The sequence below is a fragment of the Schistocerca piceifrons genome, chromosome 3 (assembly GCF_021461385.2).
Source record: "Schistocerca piceifrons isolate TAMUIC-IGC-003096 chromosome 3, iqSchPice1.1, whole genome shotgun sequence".
In the NCBI taxonomy this organism is placed as follows: domain Eukaryota; kingdom Metazoa; phylum Arthropoda; class Insecta; order Orthoptera; family Acrididae; genus Schistocerca; species Schistocerca piceifrons.
In genome coordinates this window covers 533468262-533490011 of record NC_060140.1, presented here as the reverse complement: position 1 = coordinate 533490011, position 21750 = coordinate 533468262, and the positions used below count along the sequence as shown (strand labels likewise).

The window sequence follows — 21750 nt, the reverse complement described above, 5'->3', positions numbered from 1 at the left end:
TTTTCTCCATCTGCTGCAATCTATTTTCAAACGTAGGCGTACTTCGACGCATGGGTCTCGCCATCAGCTATATATATCCTTTTGAATTGGACTGTATCCGCGCCACAGGAGAATAATGGAACATTCTCGAATATTCTAGAACGTTCTGTAACATTCTAGAAGATTTTCCAACATTCTGGAAGATTCTATTACATTCTAAAACGTTCTACAACTTTCTCTCACAGTTTCTAAAAATCTAGAAGTAACATTAAGGACAGTCTTGGTCACTCTAGCACTAATTGGCAGGTCCTTCACTGACTTCCTATAACAAATCGAGTGATGCAATGCTCTCTTTCGACACCCGTATCTTGTAACTCAACCCCTGGCAGTTCCGAACCGAAACCTTCTTCAAGTATAGTGGCCGGGGGTTCGGGGACGGGGGGAGGGGGAGGGAGGGAGGAGGGGTGTAGGTCTACCACACCATGTAACCTCCATGGTGTTGCGGGGATGTGTTGCGGAGTTATAGCGGTAGGCACGGAAAAACCACGCTTGCAATAATATTAACTTTTTGTAATACGGATCCACAGCTTTTATAAATTATTTAAATGATGTCATCCTCGCTTTTAGCTGTCATTGTTTCTTTCCCTTATTCAGTAAATTCTCGTAATCGAGATTGTGTCTTTCATTTCTTTTCAAAATATGGTAAGGAGATGGTGCTTTGGCCACCGTATTGTTTACGTCACGCGATGCATGTTCACTAAGTCACAGGTCAAAGAAAACGTCTAGTATCGCAATATCCGCTTTAACTAGAGTTCCCACACTTCCCCGGATACGGCCGTCACGCCGTCGTTGTCGAAGGCCAGCGTGAAGACGAGCGGTGAACGCTGCCTGTCTGGGAGTCGCCTCGCGACACGCTAGGCTGTCATTAGGGGAAGTGTCCGCTATCGGAGTCCCGGCGCCGCGTACATATTTGCCTATCGCTACCGTCCGCCGGTCACGCGGCCCGCCTCTCCGGCAGCGACCGCATCGACGAGCGACGCGCCCTTCTGCTGCCGCCAGCCACTGGGACGGCCGCCAACACCGCAGTTATACCGCAGGGAGCTGCAAGTGCGGCTTCCACTCTGGCGCTAGGGCCAGAGCAATTCTGCAGGAGGGCAGCTCAGACTCTAGCAGCAGAGGAAGGCTCCCTTAACGAGATACTGGACTTTTAAGAGGACCTACTCCGAATCTGTCTCTTCGTATCTTTGCACACCATACGATAAAAGCAAAACGAGGATGATGGAATGTACTCGAATTAAGTCGGGTGATGCTGAGGGAATTAGATTAGGAAATGAGACACTTAAAGTAGTAAAGGAGTTTTGCTATTTGGGGAGCAAAATAACTGATGATGGTCGAAGTAGAGAGGATATCAAATGTAGACTGGCAATGGGAAGGAAAGCGTTTCTGAAGAAGAGAAATTTGTTAACATCTAGTATAGATTTAAGTATCAGGAAGTCGTTTTTGAAAGTATTTGTATGGAGCGTAGCCATGTATGGAAGTGAAACGTGGACGATAAATAGTTCGGACAAGATGAGAATAGAAGCTTTCGAAATGTGGTGTTACAGAAGAATGCTGAAGATTAGATGGGTAGATCACACAACTAATGAGGAGGTATTGAATAGGATTGGGGAGAAGAGAACTTTGTGGCACAACTAAACTAGAAGAAGGGATCGGTTGGTAGGACATGTTCTGAGGCATCAAGGGATCACCAATTTAGTATTGGAGGGCAGCGTGGAGGGTAAAAATCGTAGAGGGAGACCAAGAGATGAATACACTAAACAGATTCAGAAGGATGTAGGTTGCAGTAGGTACTGGGAGATGAAGAAGCTTGCACAGGATAGAGTAGCATGGAGAGCTGCATCAAACCAGTCTCAGGACTGAAAACCACAACAACAATAACGATAAATTACACAGTCCAGTCACATTAAGGTGCGCACCGCTTATTTTCGATGTGGGAGTGCAATAACCTCTCACAGACAGCAGATGGTAGCTCTAGCAGTGCAGGGTACATAAAGCGTTCCGTGGGGATGCCGAAAACAGTTGAGTCGCTGACGAATGAGAAACGCAGAGATTTATCTAACGTCCAGAATGGCAGGTTCATTGGGTTCCGGGCCAAGGGTGGAAGCATTTCCGAAACGGCGAAGTCAGTAAACTGTTCACGTGCCGTTGTGGCTAACAAGTACCGTGCATGGCAAAATGGCGCTATCGAAAACTGCCGCCGAGACAACTGTGGTGCACCATGGGCCATAGATAACAGGGGTAAACGACACCTGTATACAGGCCAACAGACGTGCAAACGTTGAGCGATTAACCACCCAATTAAACCGAGGGGCTACCAACAGCGTCTCCTCAACAATCGTTCAGGGAACTTTGCTGCTTTTGGGCCTCGGCAGCACGGGCCTGGTTCATGCACCTACGTTGGCTGTTGTTCATCGGTGGCCAAGGCTGTGATTTTCACGCCAGTATCGCAACTGGATGTCCACTGAGTGGCGACAAGTGCCCTTTTCAAATGAACGACGTTTTATGCACCATCGGACAGACGTCCATTAGCGTGTACGGCGTGATTCTTCATCTACATTCACACTCCGCAAGCCACCTGAGGCTGTGTGGCGGAGAGTACCTTGAGTACCTCTATCGGTTCTCCCTTCTATTGCAGTCTCGAATTGTTCGTGGAAAGAAAGATTGTCGGTATGCCTCTGTGTGGGCTCTAATCTCTCTGATCGTATCCTCATGGTCTCTTCGCGAGATCTCTTCTGAAAGCAAATACCCTGCAACCAGGAGGGAGCCTGATGGTCTAGGGAATGTTTTGTGGCATTTTCTGGGTGATCTCGTCATTCTGGAAGGTACCATGGATCAATACAAATATACTTTTATCCTTGGGGACCATATCCACCCCTACATGTTTGTTTTCCATCGGCACGATCGCGTCTACCAGCAGGACAATACAACATGTCACACAGCTCGCAGTATACATGTGTGGTTCGAAGAGCACCAGGCTGAGTTTATCATACTCCGCTGGCCACCAAACTCCCAGGATCTGAACACAATGGAGAATCTGTAGGACCACCTCAATTGGGCTCTTCTCGCCATGGATCCTAAACAGAGAAACCCCGGGCAGCTGGCGACGGTACTGGAGTCGTCATGGCCCCACACCTCTGTCGATACCTTTCACAACCTCGTTGACTGTCTTCCAGCAGGTCTCGCAGCGATACGCGCTGGAGAAGAAGATGGTTATTCACGCTTTTGACAAGTGCTCACATTAATGTGACTGGACAGTATAGTTTTCCAAGAAGATACGATGCTGATAGCGAGTAACATCTTATCCAGCCTCGATAATGTCATCAATTTGCCAATGGAGAGAATCCACCATTTCTTCGTGTAGGCCATATCCCGCTGAAGCGACTGGCTTATGAGTAGTTCCTGTAGAGCTACCAAGCTGCGTGGAAAGTGACTGCTAGATTGGACCCTCTATTCCAGATATAACTTCCATGAGATGAAAGTTGGGCCAGTCCAGGAGCGATAGCGTGCCTGAGTGTTCATAAGAGCAGCAAAGTATGCCTGCAGCCCTGCGAACACGACTGATGCCGTCTTGGAAGACGGGAGTGCCCAAGCGTACTCACCATGAAGATAAAAAGAAAGAGCAGTACTTGGTCACCGAGAATGTCGAAATGAACGTCCTGGTTCGCGTTCGCTGGGCCCAAGTCATGGTACGAAAAAAACACAACCAAAGCATCCCAGAACTACCTCTGGCCTGAATTACACTTCGGATTAACCGTCTCATTGGACATTCGATGCTGGGCTTCATTAGAAATGTGCCAAAAACCGCTGCTCGTCGGGCAACAGTACACGCTTCCAGTCATCTGCTGTCCAGATTATGTGTTGTTTGACCTGGTGATTATTCTCGGCTGTGTGTGCCGTTGTGAAGAATGGCCTTTTGGATGGTACTCGCCTCCAAATGTACACTACATACAATTCCTTTCGCAACGCTCACAAAATCCCTTTCTTGTATTTAAATTCGATATTTATTAAGAAATAGGAACTTTAGTTAGGAAAGATTCAATAATAATTTTGTAATAAAGATAACATCTTTTTTGTTTTTCATTATTGACATATTCCATATAACTGCCAGAAATTAAGTGATAATTGTAATTAACATTTCTATTTTTAATAAACATGGAATTTTAATAAAAGTTAAAAAAGGGTAGAGCTATAGAGATTCGGACCAGTCTGTTATACTACGCTCTCAGCTACCGACAACTATTTTAGTAAGTTACATGTGCTTTCTAGCTACAGCGCTCGGTAATCCTCTAATTTTCAGGGACCGGTTTTTTTAATGGTTTCAATAATCGCGTCGCACTGCTTTAGGAAATTCATATCCGCACCCTGAGCTTGACATTCTGTTTGTATGAAGAAAATCGAAGTGGGACAGTCCCGGAAGTCCTTCTGTCAGTCGTCTTCGAACTGGAGTTGTCCCGACTGTGCCTCTGGAGTCAACTATATTCCGTACTCCTAAATGGTCTGCACAATGTGGCGTCTCCTCCAATGCTGCCTGTGCGAAGTCTCGCTCAAGCTAGTTATTGTCTTGACCATAATTTCTCAAGGACGTGTAAATTTTTGTATAATCCTGCATAGAAAACGACACAACAACTAATTAACATTCTAACCGGCGGCCGGTGTGGCCAAGCGGCTCTAGGCGCTTCAGTCTGGAACCGCTCGACCGCTGCGGTCGCAGGTTCGAATCCTGCCTCGGGCATGGATGTGTGTGATGTCCTTAGGTTAGTTAGATTTAAGTAGTCCTAAGTTCTAGGGGACTAATGACCTCAGATGTTAAGTCCCATAGTGCTCAGAGCCATTTTTAACATTGTACACGTATCGATGTTTGAGGGTCAGTGCCACGATAAAATCACTGATACCTGTTAAATATAGTCACATTTAGCTATTGAGCAGATTTAAAAAGAGTTTTAGTTCATTTTTCTACTTTAAGTATCGTCGGAAACAATGCTGGTCAGAGATGTCCCAAGAACGCGAGAATCGGTAGTTTAATGGGATAAGTGAAATGCGACTACACTGTGTAGCGGAAATTTGTCAGTTGGAAAAATGGAAATGTCGTGTGGCTAGGGCCTCCCGTCGGGTAGACCGTTCGCCTGGTGCAGGTCTTTCGATTTGACGCCACTTCGGCGACCTGCGTGTCGATGAGGATGAAATGATGATGATTAGGACAACACAACACCCAGTCCCTGAGCGGAGAAAATCTCCGACCCAGCCGGGAATCGAACCCGGGCCCTTAGGATTGACAGTCTGTCACGCTGACCACTCAGCTACCGGGGCGGACTTGTCAGTTAATATTATTGAATACTTTCAGTTAATAAAATCACTGCCTATGAATGTCCACAAAACCGTTTCGAATTAATTATTTCTCCTTTTTAACTAAATCACTTCAATTAGGACTTGAAAATATTAATTATCTGTCCAGTTATATTCACAAGTTTTCGTAGGTTGAAGCTTTGTCAAACAACATACAATATTTTCTTCTTTTTTCAACACATTTCCACAGATCAGAACTTATACAGTACAATAATAGACATCAGTGCTCCCGAGAACGACACACAACCACACAAGTAAGAAGAACAGGGAGAGGGGAGAAACAAAGGGTTACTTCGCTATTTATAAGAAAAAGAAAATAAAAAATGTCACATCTTTAGCTCCGGTAGCCTATAGGTTCTTAGGAATCTAATTATTCCAATATTAATACTATATGTTAAATACTTGTTAAAGTATATGAACTAATTATTTTTATTATTAAAACAATTAAATTATGACTTAGGGCCGTATAAGAGTGCTTACATTAACTGCCGAACCTACCTGGGAGTATGTGATGCTCCCTGTAAGATCAGTTGTTTTTTCCGACTGTCTCGCGTACATTCCTTACATCTAACACTAGGAATGATCGAGAATGTAAAGCAAAGTCTTGGAAGATTATGGCTTGTATCGGTCAGCCAGGAGAAAGGCACATTTCTCTAGAGAGCGAAAGTATCGGCGGCACCGGAGAAAAAGTAAATAAGTCAAGGTTTATGTGTGTGTGTGTGTGAGAGAGAGAGAGAGTGAGTGAGTGACTGGAGCGACTGGATGACGTGCAGAATGTCCGGTCTGCCGCGTCACTGAAACGACCCAGGTGGTGGGCGCAGAACGCTGACGTAGCCACTCTCCTGACTACAGACCAGCGCCACATCGCTTCCGCTGTCTTCCCCTGTGATTGAAGACGCTCACAAAAATAAAAGTGTCGGCAGTCTTAGCAAATTGCGCTCTCTTTCCCTGCGTGTGTCTTGTCGTAGTAGGCCCGCTGTTTTCACGCTGTGGCACATTTATTCTAACATTTGCGGCCGGGTGCAATTCCAGTCGCCGCATTTGCCAGTTAACAGAGGGAAACCGTGTGCTCTGTCCGTCTGTACAGAACGTATAAAATTTGTTCTACGTGTGATCATGTTTTAACTCTTTGTGTACCGTATTTTTTCTTGCGTCGATTGCGGACCAGCTCAGTATTTGCTTAAATGAACGTGCAAAACGGTCTACAAGCCACAAGCACGCTGGTCGGTACAGCTCCGACCCACGATCGTTGATCCTCGTCTCGCTCGCTTCCCTGTCTCGCGAGCTACCTCGCTGCATGTGAAGCTGTATTAGCATCAATCATAACAAATTTCTGCAGTTGCATTGTGTATTTCAGAATACCGATGGGATGCATTGGTATGGCACAACTCTCGATTTTGGTGGAACGACGGTTCCAATTCCCATCTGGCAGTCCAGATATAAGTTCCCCATGGGTTTCCTAAATTGTCAGGGAAGAAAAAAGATAGCTTATAGTTTAAAGACTTGTCGCGATGAAGTCATTAGAGCTCGAATTGGGGGAAGGGTTGGAAAAGTCAGCAATGCTGTTTTCATTTAGCGATTTATGGTAACCTCGGAGAACTTAAACCTGCATGGAAGGGTGGGGATAAAATATCAGGGTGATTCCTTTGAGGAGAACACGGCCGATTTCCTTCTCTATCCTTCCCCAGTCCGAGACCGTGCTCCGTCTCTAAGAATCTTGCTGTAGCTGGGAAGTAAAATTCTAATCTTCTTTTTGCATTCTCTTTTTGAGCACAGATGAAGTACATGAATCAAAATGGTTCAAATGGCTCTGAGCACTATGGGACTTAACATCTGAGGTCATCAGTCCCCTAGAACTTAGAACTACTTAAACCTAACTAACCTAAGGACATCACACACATCCATGCCCGAGGCAGGATTCGAACCTGCAACCGTAGCGGCCGCGTGGTTCCAGGAAGTACATGAATCATCTATTCTCTCTTTGTTATGCCAAGTTTTCTTAGTCCAGTACTCCTTCACTATAACTGGCAGATAACGGTGTCTGAAAAAAAAGGCGACTAGAATAAATGTAATATTGTCATTGACCTTTCTATGTGCTCTTCAGCCGAATGCTGGTTTGACTCAGCTCTCCACCCTTATCTATCGCGTGCAAGCGGCTTCATAACTACTGAAACCTTCATCCGTTTCAACCTGCTTACTACACAAAGTGATTCAGCTACTCCTACCAATGGGTTTTATGCAGTCTGTAACATCTTCAAAAACTAAGTGCGAGATTTTCATAATTTCTCTCTCGCTACGCGGGAACTTTTAGTCCTACAGAAATAATGAACATGACCTTTTTGTAGGAAATTCAATGTAGCTAAATTTGTACTGGAATACGTTTTCTCTGGTGACCATGACTTTTGAGTTATTCAAGAAAAACACAAAAATGGTTCAAATGGCTCTGAGCACTATGGGACTTAACGTCTGAGGTCATCAGTCCCCTAGAACTTAGAACTACTTAAACCTAACTAACCTAAAGACATCACACACACCCATGCCCGAGGCAGGATTCGAACCTGCGACCTTAGCGGTCACGCGATTCCAGACTGTAGCGCCTAGAACCGCTCGGCCACCCCGGCCGGCTAGAAAAACACATTCGAAGATTACTTTCGTTTGTTTTTCTTGAATAATTCGAATACTGCGGCATCTAGCGAAAACGTATCACAATACAAAATTTAACTTATAGCTCAAAATTCAGTTCGAATAACATGGCAGATAACTTACAACCGTGTCTCTTTTTTTCTCTCAGCTCCTGCCTTCATGTCTTTTATTGTTGTTTTTTAATACTACTTATTCTCGATGTGGTGCAGTGAAGTGAAGTTAGGGAGTTCTCAGTCAAATTCCAGGCGAGTTGGCGAGTTGGTAGTGAGGCAGAAGGAGTTCCAGTCGGGAAGATTTGGGTGGAAGTTTCCAGTTTCGGCGTTTGCCTCACAAACCTAGCAAAACCTCCCGAAATAAGTGGTCAGAACTGAGGGTAGGAAGTATTTTTAATGTAAGCCATGTGTACGTGAAAACGTTTTTGTTTAAAAGTGCACAAAGGAAGTCAATGACTTGATAGACACGTTCAGTGCCTCCCTTTCGTGTCCATTGGCTCTTATATCTGCAGTTTGATTTGTTGTAGACAACCCTTCGTTCCCTGTGTTTTATCCCTGCTGCCATCATAAATGTCTCAGAGTGTATTCCAGCCAACGTTGTCGTCAGGAAATAGCGGTCGCAAAGCACTGTCAGATTGTTTTCAACGGTTTGCGTTAGTGATGATATGCACCATCACGCCCAGCAAGATTGTGTTGGGGAGATGACACGGAGTGACGACCGCCCTCTTAAGATCTCGCGTTCAGGACGTGCCTGTTTGGACGGTGTCAAGATAGCACTCGACGTGATGGAGTGGCGACCGCTGCACGCTACATCCCCCCCGCATCCACCGCAGCCACGCGCCGAGGGACGCCTTACGCCTTGCGGCGGTGTCGTCTGAAGACGCAGAGTCGCGGCCAGTTGATGATGGTGATTCTTACGGGTTTAAAGAGAAGAAACGTCTACAGTCTCTTATTCACTCCATATGACGGAATCTGTGCACCCCATCTGTCTGCGTCTGGAGCATATCTCAGCTGCAAGTGTGACAACGTTTTGTAAATGTTTGCGTACCATGTGTCTGAGACGAGACGTGGATAAAGTCCGGTATTTCTTTGGTGAGATATGAGAAATCGCCTCAAATCGCATCCAGGCTGAGTGGCTCACCAGCCTCCGTCGTTAGTCCACAAAACGGACTCTCTCTGGATGTCGCGTCAAGTTCTGTGCAACTAAAATAGAGCTGGTGTAGTATTTTCGACAGTCATTGAATCTGAAACATCAAACGAGCTGTCAGACTATGTACACCATGATATTCCGTCTCCATTTCCATCGTCGCTTACGCTTGCACTACAGTAGTTGCACAGGATCAAATCCTATTGTTTGAAAAATCTGAAGAAATTCACATCGACAGGATGTGACAGAAAGATTTTTACAACTTTAAAGTGTCATACACTGAGGTGAGAAAAGACATGGAATGGCGATATGCACATGTACAGATGGCGGTTGTATCGTGTACCAACCTATAAAAGGTCACTGCTTTGGCGGAGCAGTCATTTGTACTCAGATGATTCATGTGAAATGGTTTCCGGCATGATTATGGCCGCACGATGGGAATTATCAGACTTTGAACCCGGATTGGTAGTTGGAACTAGACGCCTGGCACCTCGTTAGGAAATTCTGTGTTCCGAGATCCACAGCGTCAAGAGTGTGCCGAGAATACCAAATTTCAGGCATTACATCCCACCACGGAGAACACATGGGCCGACGGCCTTCACTTAACGACCGAAAACAGCGGCTTTTGCTTACAATTGTCATTGTTAACAGACAATCAACACTGCGTGAAATAACGGCATAAATCAAAATGGGACGTACTACGAACGTATCCGTTAGTACACCGAGGAGAAATTTGGCTTTATTGGGCTATGGCAGCAGACGACCGACGCGAGTTTCTTCGCTGATAGCACAACATCGCCTGCAGCGCCTCTTCTGGACTCGTGACCATATCGCTTGGACCCCAGATGATGGGAAAACTGTGGCTTGGCCACCGTCACACCAGCTAATACTGTGTAGTATGTCCTAGAACAGAAGTTTACTGGACGTTATACTGACGGAGGTGGCCCGATTCAGTGGCATCGTATGCTCTCAGACGTTAAACTATGGGTCTTTTTCCTGTAGAGATGTGTCGAATATCAAGTTTGGAAAAGCATCTGAACGGCATAATTGATCTGAAGACCCGAATCGCTGTTACCATTGTCACAGTTGACACGTCTCTTATTATGTAGATGGAGCTGGAATACAGATTAGGTGCTGTACATCCAGACACTGGGGAAACATATTGAAACAGATATTAGAAAAATTTTATAATTTATGAGTAACTTAAGCCAAAAACCTTTCGGGGATACTTCTTATTTCTGATCCCACAATAGGTTGTAGAGTACCTTTTGAGAGACACTGCTGGTTCAAATGGCTCTGAGCACTATGGGACTCAACTGCTGTGGTCATAAGTCCCCTAGAACTTAGAACTACTTAAACCTAACTAACCTAAGGACGGCACACAACACCCAGCCATCACGAGGCAGAGAAAATCCCTGACCCCGCCGGGAATCGAACCCGGGAACCCGGGCGTGGGAAGCGAGAACGCTACCGCACGACCACGAGATGCGGGCAGAGACACTGCTCTTGAATGGCCACAAAAGAGAGGTTGTGACACTAAGTTGCCTCGTAAGATGTCTTTTGCGCTATCTCTATTACCCATCATCGCTTTTTCTTCATGGTGAAACAGAAACAAGCGGAACACCCGTGAAATTTGGGGCAACAGCACACGCAGACTAACGAGTTCAGTTAGCTGGCGAATGGTAGGCATCCCGTTTCCCACTTCACGCGCAGTACCGTGGCCAACTGGAATAGCGGTCTGAACCCCGCTGGACATGCACACCGCGCGCTTTCGCCTCACTTTCTCCGCTGACACACCCCTCGCCAGTGACGTCATCCGGGAGTTTAGCCTACGAAGCGCACCAAGCTGCACTACGGAACAGTAACTGCGTCAGAAAACTGATAATGCGGAAACTGAAGTTTTCTCGGGGCAAAAAACGTAGGATGTGTGAAAACTGTGGTGGCAGAACACCAGCACTCAGAGTCGTACGTGTCGTTAAAGAAACTCGGACCGGTAATTGACAGCTTGTATGACCTTGAATTTTAGCTGTGTTTACTTTCTGGCATGTAATACAGTCAAATCCACAATTCCCGTTGATGTACTTGTCCTTCCAGCTGGGGTCACAGGTCCACAACTTCGTATGATGTCTGAGGCAATCTTAAAGATTTGCATAATAAACAAAAGCTTTACATAACGTTTGTCTAATTAGCCTCCAGTCCAAATAAAAACATTTGCTGGAGCCACCACCCAGCGTAGGAAAGTCGGTTGCTTTTGCTGCAAAAATTTTTCTGTTGAATTTTGATGTATTCAACAGAATGAGTCGCCCCTGCCACCATACGTGGTGCGACGATGCTGATCACTCGAGGACACACTGCTGCAGAGGAGTACCACCCTTTTTTTATGTACATTCTGTACTTCAAGTGTGGGAAGTTTCTGCTGTGTTCTCCTCTTTTCTTTCTTTTTCTTATAATACGCAATATTCTCGTTCGCCACTTTGGCAACAACACTGATTTGTGCCTTCCACGGCGAGATTTTCTGAAAGTGAGCGGTTAAGGGTTGGTAACCAAGATCCTGAGCGATTCGTCTCCCAGCCACCGTCTCGTGCTCATCAACGCACGCTAGCTGATTCTTGGGGAAACGTAAATGTAGCATTTGCAGTAGCACGATCTATAATACGAGCAGCTCGCTATTTACTTACTTTCTCACACAAATTCTGTCGCTTAATTGGTTCTAATTTGGGACTTCCTTATGTCTCATTAATTTCAAAGTCGCAAGCTGCTCAAATGAGAAAATCTTGTTGTGTTTTCTTCGTACTGTCTTCCATATAATTAGGTACCTCCCTACGGTGCTGTTGTCCTTCTGTAATTCGTTTGCGCTCTTAATTTTGTCCTGCGTTAATTTCAAGAGAATTATCAGTCATTAAGAGCAAATAAATATCTGTTACTCTCAGTTTTGCCTTAGACTTTTCAAGACCCGTTATTGTCTTGCCATGGCGCGGCGAACCATAAACAGTAAATATAATACGTATTCTTAGCTGTTGATCTCACTGTGACTGTTTTGGTTGTGCGCAAGGTTCATCCATCAACGAACAGACACTTAAAAATTCAGAGAAGGGAACGAGCGTTGTTTCGCTCGTCTCGTATGATCATAGATTTGTTTATTGAGCATAGGCAGTGGTTTCGATTTGTCCTTTGTCTATAACTTGGCTGTAAATTGTTTCATGACCATGCGGCTAACGAACTTTAAGACAGATGTCACCGCTTTCACTTTCTAACGTAAGCAGCAAAAAATAAATTAAAAAATGCCATCGAATCAGGCTTTGCGGGACTAGTTCACGAGAAATATCCGCCACAAAACCTTTAATGTCACTGCGAATAAGAGACAGACCTGTCTCTCAATGAACATTAGTAATCCATAAAATATATAGTGTGCTGAACAAGGTCACCCGCGAATGGGAAAAGGAATTGAAGAATAAAAACTGCTGGAAACCTATACAGATGGGGCGGGCGAGTCAAGGATGACATAAGAATTTCATGCTTAGCTTTTGCTGACGACTTAGCCTTACTAGTGGATGCTGACATAACAGCAATCGAACAGGGTGAAACCCTTAGAGAATGTACAGAGAAAGTTGGTCTGGGAATATCTTTCCTAAAGTATGAGTTCATCGCCCCAAAAACTGACATCCAAAACTTGACTACAAGGTACGGTCATAGCAATAGAGTTCCATACTTTAAATACTTAGGTGAAGTCCTTGAACCTACGGGCCAGAGAAAACAGCACAAACCATTTGCCTCCAAAAACTAAAGAGAGCCTATGGAAGAACATACGAGGTGTGCAATAAAAAATGCTTATCCAACAACACTAAAATTAGGAACTATAATACAGTTTTGAAAACCTGAAGTCGTGTATGCCAGTGAAATGCTCACAGTCCACATAAAATGTGACCTATAAAATTTCTTGAAGGAAGAACGTAAAGTCATCAGAAAGATACTAGAGCCAAAAAGAGCAGAGGAGGTCTATAGACTACAATCTCGTCAAACAACTGAGAAATTGTCCAACCTTGCAGCAGACATTAGAAGAAGACGATTAAAATTTTATGGGCATGTCTGTAGGCTTCCCAAAACAAGACTTATGCACAAAATTCCTAAATACATAGAAGGGCTTAAAACTATACCCTGGATACAAGAGGTAAAAAAGGACCTACAAAAAGCTCAGATAAATTATTCAGATTTTTAGCCAGAAAGGTATTTAAGCAGAAAGTTGAGAGAAATGGGAAGTTAGGTCAGAGAAGGAAGGTCCGAAGGAAGCAGGAACAAAATGGACAGAGGAAAGGAAGAGAGCCCATGCAGAAAAAATAAGAGCAGTGTGGAAAAAAAAGGAAAAAGAATCACGAAGCTTTGTATGATCCTACAGGGTCTAAACGCACATAAGATAGAGGGTGTAAATTTTAAGTTGACAAACCAGAATAACTCGAAAAATAAGCTTCACACGAAAAAATGTGTAGAATCCAAAGTTGATTATTTGCGGGAGTCACATCTGCTGGTGCTAAAATTAGACCACCACCCCAGCCCCTTGGGGGTGGGGTGGGAGGCAACTTTAAAATTGCAAATGGGAACCCCAATTTTTTATTGCAGAATCTGATTCTACATAGAAAACTATGTACATTTTTTCTTAAACATTTGTGTTGATTCTTGGTAGTTAGGGCTGTAATTCAAGAAAATCCATGTTCTCATTTTTGCGTGGAAAATGGTTACGAATAAATATAAAATACTTATTTACTTCGTAAATTTTGATTCGTTAAAACTAAAACTCTCCCTCTCTCCCCATAGGGTGGGGTTTGAGAGAGAGGAATTAGAGTTTTACGAATGTTGACCCAATTCGAATCTGCGGAAAAAATTAATATTTGCCGGATGTTCTGGACAACGCATGACTGCGAATGCTTTGCCTGCCGGAGATCAGGGCGAGGGATGTATGTATGAACCGACAACCATAGTGCTGCCCGTCAACTGACGAACGGAAACAGGGCAAGCCCACGGCCAATCGGAGCGCGTGGCGCCAAGTTTCCGTAGTTTAAAAATGGTGCGTTGTCGACGTACACAACACTGGTAATTTTGGTTCCTACTGGCACCAGCTACCCAGGGTTAAAATTTCGTGACACAGATTTTCTCCACCGGATTAAAAATATTCCTTTGAAGCGTAAGCAGCATATTATTCCTCCCTTCCCGACTAAACTCGTCTAAAACCCGTTGCTTTGGCTAGATCTTCAACTCTAAACGTTAATAATTTGAATGTAACCGGTTCACAAAATGTTAATTTCCTGTGAGTGGCCTCGCCACTGACCATGGTGTTCTGTTTGAGCCTTCCTCTGGTATGCTAAAACAGTTTTTTGTTGTGTTAAAACTAACGATTACATTTTCTATTTTTACTTTTTTATTAGTACGTTGTGTTTTTTTTCATACTGACCACTGTGTGTGCGCGCCCGCGCGGTTTTGTGTGTCTGTGTGTGTTTTCTGATTGCTTGTTACGTGTATGTGTGTACAGTTTGTGACTGCTCGTGACATGTGTGCGTGTGTGTTGTGTTGCAGGGGCGCGGCGTGGGAGGACGTGTTCCTGGACGTGGTGGGCGAGGCGGACGCGCACACCTTCAAGCACATCTCGGTGGCGCGCTTCGCGTCTCGCACGCTCGACATCGAGCTGGAGCGGAACACACGCACCGTCATCCCTTACTTCAGCACCACGTTCATCATCATGGCCTTCTTCTCCATCACGTCGTGCATGATGGCCGACTGGGTGCGCTCCAAGCCATGGCTCGGCTTCCTGGGCAACATCTCGGCCGTGATGGGCACCGGCGCCGCCTTCGGGCTCGTCATGTACCTTGGCGTCGAGTTCATCGGCATCAACCTGGCCGCGCCCTTCCTCATGCTAGGTCAGTCGCTCGCCCTGCTACTCGGCTCGTCTCAGCTCTCGGAAATACTTCGAGTCCAGAGCATAAATCGGGAGTTGCGCTCAAAATAATTCTGCCGGCCTGTTTCCGAGCTGAGCACCACCTATATTGGAGGGTGTAAAACGCACTCCGTCCAAACGTCTATTACGAAACATTACCGCCGCAGCGGTTCCCGATATACGGGAGTTTTAACTCTGTAAGCCTAAACAATACAAAAAAAATTAAGTTGGTGCTTAAGTTCGTAGCGTTTTTGCTGTGCATGTTATTATCGTGGCAGCTATGAGTTTATTCATAGACTGTCATTTTTTATTTGTCGTTCGTTGTTGCTATTTGAGTTTGTATATCGGCACTTTGTCATTTGGAAATAGTGAGCTGTGGACGCTAGAAAATTGAGTCCCAAGTACAGAAATTGTAACATTTCCGACATATTTTTCTGTTTGAGTTCGATAGAGGAGTGACAACAGCGGAGGCAGCCACAAACTTTAGCCCCGAGTATGTAGATAATGCTATTGGGCAGAGCACGGCAAGAAAAGGGTTTTCTCGTTTTTAGAGGGGTCGTTTTGATATTAGTGAATCTCCATGTTCAGGAAGATCTTCGCGGTTTGACGAAGATGTTTAAACGTATTAATTCACAATCATCCACGTCAGTGATCGTTCCACTATCGTGCGACATTTGCATGCAATGGAGAAAGTTCAAAGATCGACTGTTTGGTTACCACATGCTGTAAACCAACAACACAAAAATTAGTAGCTGGCCATATGAGCATCTCTGCTTACACGTCATCAATTGGCTCATGAACAACACCGACCATTCCTATCCTGTATCGTTACTGGTGGCGAGAAATGGTATCTTATACTAACATAACACAGGGAAAGGAATGTCTGAACCCCAGCGAAGTGGCAACTACCCGTACAAAGACCTATGCGCACCCACAAAAGATGATGTTATGCATCTGGTGGAACGACAACGGTGTGGTGAACTATGAATTGCTTCTCCGAGGTGTAATCATCACTGTTGAGATTTATAGTCAACAACTGAGACATCTTGCAGACGCACTCCAAGAACAACGACAAGCGAGACTGGGGAAAATGGTGCTACTCCTCGATAACGCCCACCCCCCCTTCTGCTAGACTGACTAAAACGCTACACAGCACCCATCTTATTTTTCTCATCTTGCGCCCTCAGATTTTTCCACTCTCTATGGACAACCTTCAAGGAACTTCCGTTCCGATGAAAATGAAGTCCGAACATGGCTCGACGGGTCCTTCGCCTCAAAGCCACGTGATTTCTACAGTCGCGGAATCGAAAAGTTATCCCAGCTTTAGCAGACTGTTGTAAATAGGGAAGGAGACTATATTGTTGATGGCTAAAGTGAGAACAACAATAGATATTCAAAAACGGTTTTAACCATCATGAACGTACGGTGTGGGCTTAGAAAACCAAATACTATCCGAAATTTTAAAACGTAAACAAATACCATTTTTAATACAAAGTTGTGTATTTTTAAATGGACACCCCTGTTATTTCGTATCCAATCAAAAGCATGAAAAATCTCAAAAATAAAGGCGTTGGTTGCATCGCAATATGTCAATTACATCCCGAGAAATTGCGCAGCGAAGTTGACGCTTGAAATAAATGAAGCGCACAGCTAGCGCACGTTCTGAGACACAATCGTGCACCTCACGCTGCCTGTGGCAGGGGCTCACACAATGAGAAGGTATGCACTATCCACATAAATAAACAAGTAACACGAATAACGTAAAGTTACGTTTTTGAAATTGTAAATGTATGTTTATTCCAGCGAAATGACAACTAGAGCTTCAATTAGAGATAACACACTTGAATTCACTTTGCTAAACACATTTACAACTGTCTGTCACGCACAGAAACTGTAATGTTGTGCAATACATCCATCATAGAAAATACACCCACATCTTGACCAATGAAACTGTGTCACGTCACACGGCTGAATGACCTGTCTGACATACCAGTAATTTTGTTTATGGGTCATTGCGTGCAGTTACGAGTAAGATTCAGAGAACAACATTAGGTAACTGACTATTGTCACTTTCATTTAACTTAAACGATGTAAGCAACGCCAGGAAAATCCTCAGGAGCCACAAATGTTAATTGTTCCACATTTACTTTTCATTTGAAGTTGCATCTCCTGCCAGTCATGAGAGCTGCGAAATGTAACCGACATTATTGTGTCCAGCATTATATCACTAATACTGTATTCGAACATTGCAGGATTGTTTTTCCTACTGATCTGCATTAACTTCAATTTTTCTGTAGTTAGAACAAGCCGCTATTACTCACTCCAACTAGAAATTCTGACTAAGTTATCTTGCATCCTCCTACTGTCTCTCAGTGACGATACTTCCCCGTGAACAATTGCTTGAGCCTGAAATAGCTGATTCAGATCATGCACTATACAGAGAACAAAAGTGGGGCTATCACGCTTCCCTGGTGCACTTCTGATCATACCATTGTCTCTGATGAACGCTCACCGTCTGGGACAACGTGCTGAGTTCTATTACTTACGAAGTCTTCCTGTCACTCGCATATCTGTAAACCGTTCTCTATTCTCGGCTCTTCGTTAACATTCTACAGTAGGTGACACTGTCAAACGCTTTGTGGAAAAAAAGAGTAATAGATACCAAGCACGTCAACAACAAGTAGTGTCCTTTCAATGAAAGGTACAAATCAGTGTCCATATGCGCACATGATCGAGTAGGCAGCTAATACAGCCACAGTTCAGTCCATGTAAACTATACCTAGAGATACACGTTTCAGAGAAATGTACTAAAGCTGTCTACGTGTAAACCTCAGAAGAGCTACTGCGTGAAGTGCGCAACTATGACCTTTGTTAGCAAAGAGCGCAGGAGCTAGTGAAGAGTAATGCTTAGTTTATGCAGTAGTTTATATGTCATTGAATTACACCTGTTTGCTACGCGCCACTGACCCACAGCCGCAAGATGGACGTTCCCTGGCACACAGTCGCCTGCAATGCGAGGCCAGTTATGGAGAACGCAGTCCCGATTACTTGCCCAGGCGGGATGCCTTCCCTCCGCACTCTCGTCTCGGACACGCAACGCAAGGCCAATTGCGTGGCCCCAGTCACGCACGCGGAAGGCTGAGACAATTAGACCGTCGTTTTCTCCGTCTGTGGCGCGTCTCCTCTGTTGGGGCAGCCCAAGGCACTCAGCTCTTTGCGGGGTTGTCGTGTTCTCAGTCCATTTTCAGAGTGTGCTTACGGTGCATTTACTCAGTGTGGTCTGCATCTTTAACTACAAGTAAGCATAGAAAAAGGGCGAGTCACCGTCTTCTGCCGCACAACTCGGCGAATCAGTCGTCTCCCATTCCAGTAACTAACAGAGTGATATACTTAGCGCTAAACTTCCATAGAAGAATTTACTGGAAATGTACTCCTCCTCGCCATCCAACGCATATTTTGTTATACAGAACAAAAAATCTCTTATTACTTTTCTTCCACTCAGCTGTCTATACTGATTTCATTTGTTTCCTATTGATGTAACAGCAATTACAAATTCACCTTCATCTTAGAGAGCATTGGAGAGATTTATACCGCATAAATTAATAAGAGATGGAATTGACCACCAGTGATACACGAAACAGGTCTGAAAGCTCTCATAGAATCAACGAAAAATTCAAAGGAACGCAAAATCCCCAAAATTGGCGAAGTTTTACGGAAGCTCCGCATTTAGCACCAACTTCAATGCTAGATGCTTTTAGTGTCACATGTAACTGTATGCCGCGTCAACGTTGGTGGGAGCAACCTAAAAAAAAAAAAAAAAATACACAGTCGTCTGTGATGTGCACACGGTGAAATTTGTCAATCTTTAAAGTTCAGCACTGGTTGGCGGAAACGGAGCGTTACTCATCACAGAAAGTTGCAAACGCGCATTTAATGCATGGCGCAGCAGATTTAGTGCCGTAAAGTCAAACAACTCTAGAGAGAAACGTTTCGTAACAGACGTGATTCCAATTGGAAGAACTACATCACCATGCACAGAAGAGAAAGTCTCTCTTGCAATCCACAGAGAGCTGCATAAGGATCTCGACAAAGAACTGGCTGCACAGAAGAATTTGAGGAGATTCATCAATCAGCACCCATAAACTTGCGCATGAAACGCATACTCCGAAAAATACAGTTTGGAGAGTACTAGTAAAGAAGCAGTTACGCGTCTCCCGTGAGCGATCTGAGCAGGCAGTGGGGCCAAATGAACAAACATTACGAGCTAAGGCTGTTACCATAGGTCGAAAATTGCTAAAGTGAATAAAAAATCGAAATGTTCATTCCAACTATTGTCTCAAAACATGCAGTTTAGAATTCTCTAACGTGTGTATAATTTTGTCTCCAAACGTTTGAGCATCGTATAGACAGTAACATATTGGACAGGTTGTGGGATATTAAAAGGACGCATATGAGTCATCTTCCGCTAAGCCCGCTTTCGTGACCCACTGCTAGGAATTATTAACAAGGGACTGACTACGCGAAGGCCCACGGACTCGCTTCTAGAAATTCCTGCCACGTATACGTGCTAGTACGCACGCTGGCATCCTCGCATAGTTGTCGCTTCTTTAGCTCTTTCGTGAGTGACAGCCGACTCTGGCCTTCCGACGTATGTGGAAGTTGGCAAAGAACTTCTGGCGAAACGCGGGGAGGAGAGGGGGAATATCCTCGGTTACAACAAGACATTTCTAGAAGCGGCTATGTCGCTTCCCCTCACTTCACGGCGCCTTGTGAAACCTTAAGCGCTGACCCCTGCTTGCTATCGGTACACGAATTGGGAGATTATACTGCGTGTCAGGGACGTGGGGATAAGAGCCAGGCCAGCCGCTGTGGTCAAGCGGCTCTAGGCGCTTCAGTCCGGAACCACGCGGCTGCTACGGTCGCAGGTTCGAATCCTGACTCGGGCATGGATTTGTGTGATGTCCTTAGGTTAGTCTGGTTCAAGTAGTTCTAAGTCTAGGGGACAGACGACCTCAGATGTTAAGTCCTATAGTGCTTAGAGCCATTTAAACCGTACAAGCCAGGTCAAATTGTTTCTTCTCCTTGTAGTTTTCATGACGAACACTGCTGCGATATCTACTCACCGTATTATCTTCTTCAGTTCACGATTTTTGTTTCTTTCTGTTTCGATGTCAAAGCTTTTCCCGCAAATACTTCTTTCCTTTCCTTAAGTCTCTTAAACTGAAACCATCATATAGCAAATGTTGTGGGGAAGTCAACCAAAGTTTCCCTTTTATTGGCAGAACACTTAGAAGATGCAAAAAATCTACCAAAATGAATGGCTTCACTACACTTGTCCGTCCTTTTCTGGATTGTTTCTATGCGTTTTGTATCGTCGCATGAATGGTGGATAGGATCAGCGAGTTGGTGACAATCATCAAAACAATGGCGTTTTTCGTTGCGGAAAGATCTTTTCATGAAATTTGCATCCCCATCTGTCCACTCAGAATGCCAAAATATTCTGTTGACTTCCACCTACATAGTGATAAATCGCCGATTGGATTACATAAGAAAAATTAGAGGTCGCACAGTAAGATCTAGGCCTTCAGTCTTCCCACGTGCTATTCGGGAATGGAACGACAGAGAAATATTCTGAAAGTCGTTCTACGCATCCTGCACCAAAAACTGAAGTACGAGTAGTAGGATAAAAGTGTAGATATGGATTTAGAAAAATGGTTTCCAGCGGTAGTCGATTTATAGACGTTTAGAGTTTGCCAGTCGTTCTTCATGTTTAACCCACCTCGGCCTGTATTCCCGGATCGTCATATTTGCTTCTGCTTTCGGTTCCACTCGGATACCTTCATTTATTTTCCTCTCTCCTCTTCTGTACTCGTGATACACTGAAAAGTTCTCATATTTGGACTTTTAATCCAAAATACTGATCGTCTGCTAATCGATTCTTAGTACGATAAAGTAAAAACGATCTGACCATGTAGGATACAGCTCATCCTTGGTGATCTGAACAACTTTTCATAATTTTGAAAAAGCGTAAACCTTTGATGGTTTATATTTGTATTGGTACAATAGATCTGTGAGTAGAAACTTTGTAATTGGAAGTGGTAACGCTCAATTCAAAACGGTCCACTCGTCGAACGAGAGTTGCGATTTCGATAGCAGCCTGCGTTCTTTATTGTAGAAGACGGCTACATGTATATGGGAAATATATCTAGTGTTTCAGTAATATTTTAAATTTGAATTAAATCAGTCTCGACAGCTGTAGAATATTTATTGTCAATGGTAACTGATTTCATCTACATCTACATCTACATGTATACTCTGCAAATCACATTTGAGTGCCTGGCAGAGGGTTCATCGAGCCACCTTCACAATTCTCTATTATTCCAATATCGTATAGTGCGCTGAATGAACGAACACCTACATCTTTCCGTACGAGCTCTGATTTCCCTTATTTTATCGTGGTGGTCGTTTCTCCCTGTGTAGGTCGGTGTCAACAAAATATTTTCACATTCGGAGGAGAAAGCTGGTGATTTGAATTTCGTGAGAAGATTCCGTCACAACGAAAAACGCCTTTCTTTTAATGATTTCCAGCCCGAATCCTGTATCATTTCTGTGACACTCTCTCATATATTTCGCGATGATACAAAACATACTGCCCTTCTTTG

The 21750-nt window shown here is 44.3% G+C and overlaps 1 protein-coding gene across 1 annotated transcript in view; it reads left to right on the top strand.

The window, feature by feature from the left end:
* LOC124788210 (patched domain-containing protein 3) overlaps positions 1–21750 on the top strand; it is a 394908-nt gene that overhangs the window by 331618 nt on the left and 41540 nt on the right. Inside the window, exon 4 of the mRNA XM_047255388.1 lies at positions 14731–15071. Within this exon, the coding sequence (XP_047111344.1) occupies positions 14731–15071 (341 nt within the window). The remainder of the gene's footprint in view (positions 1–14730; positions 15072–21750) is intronic.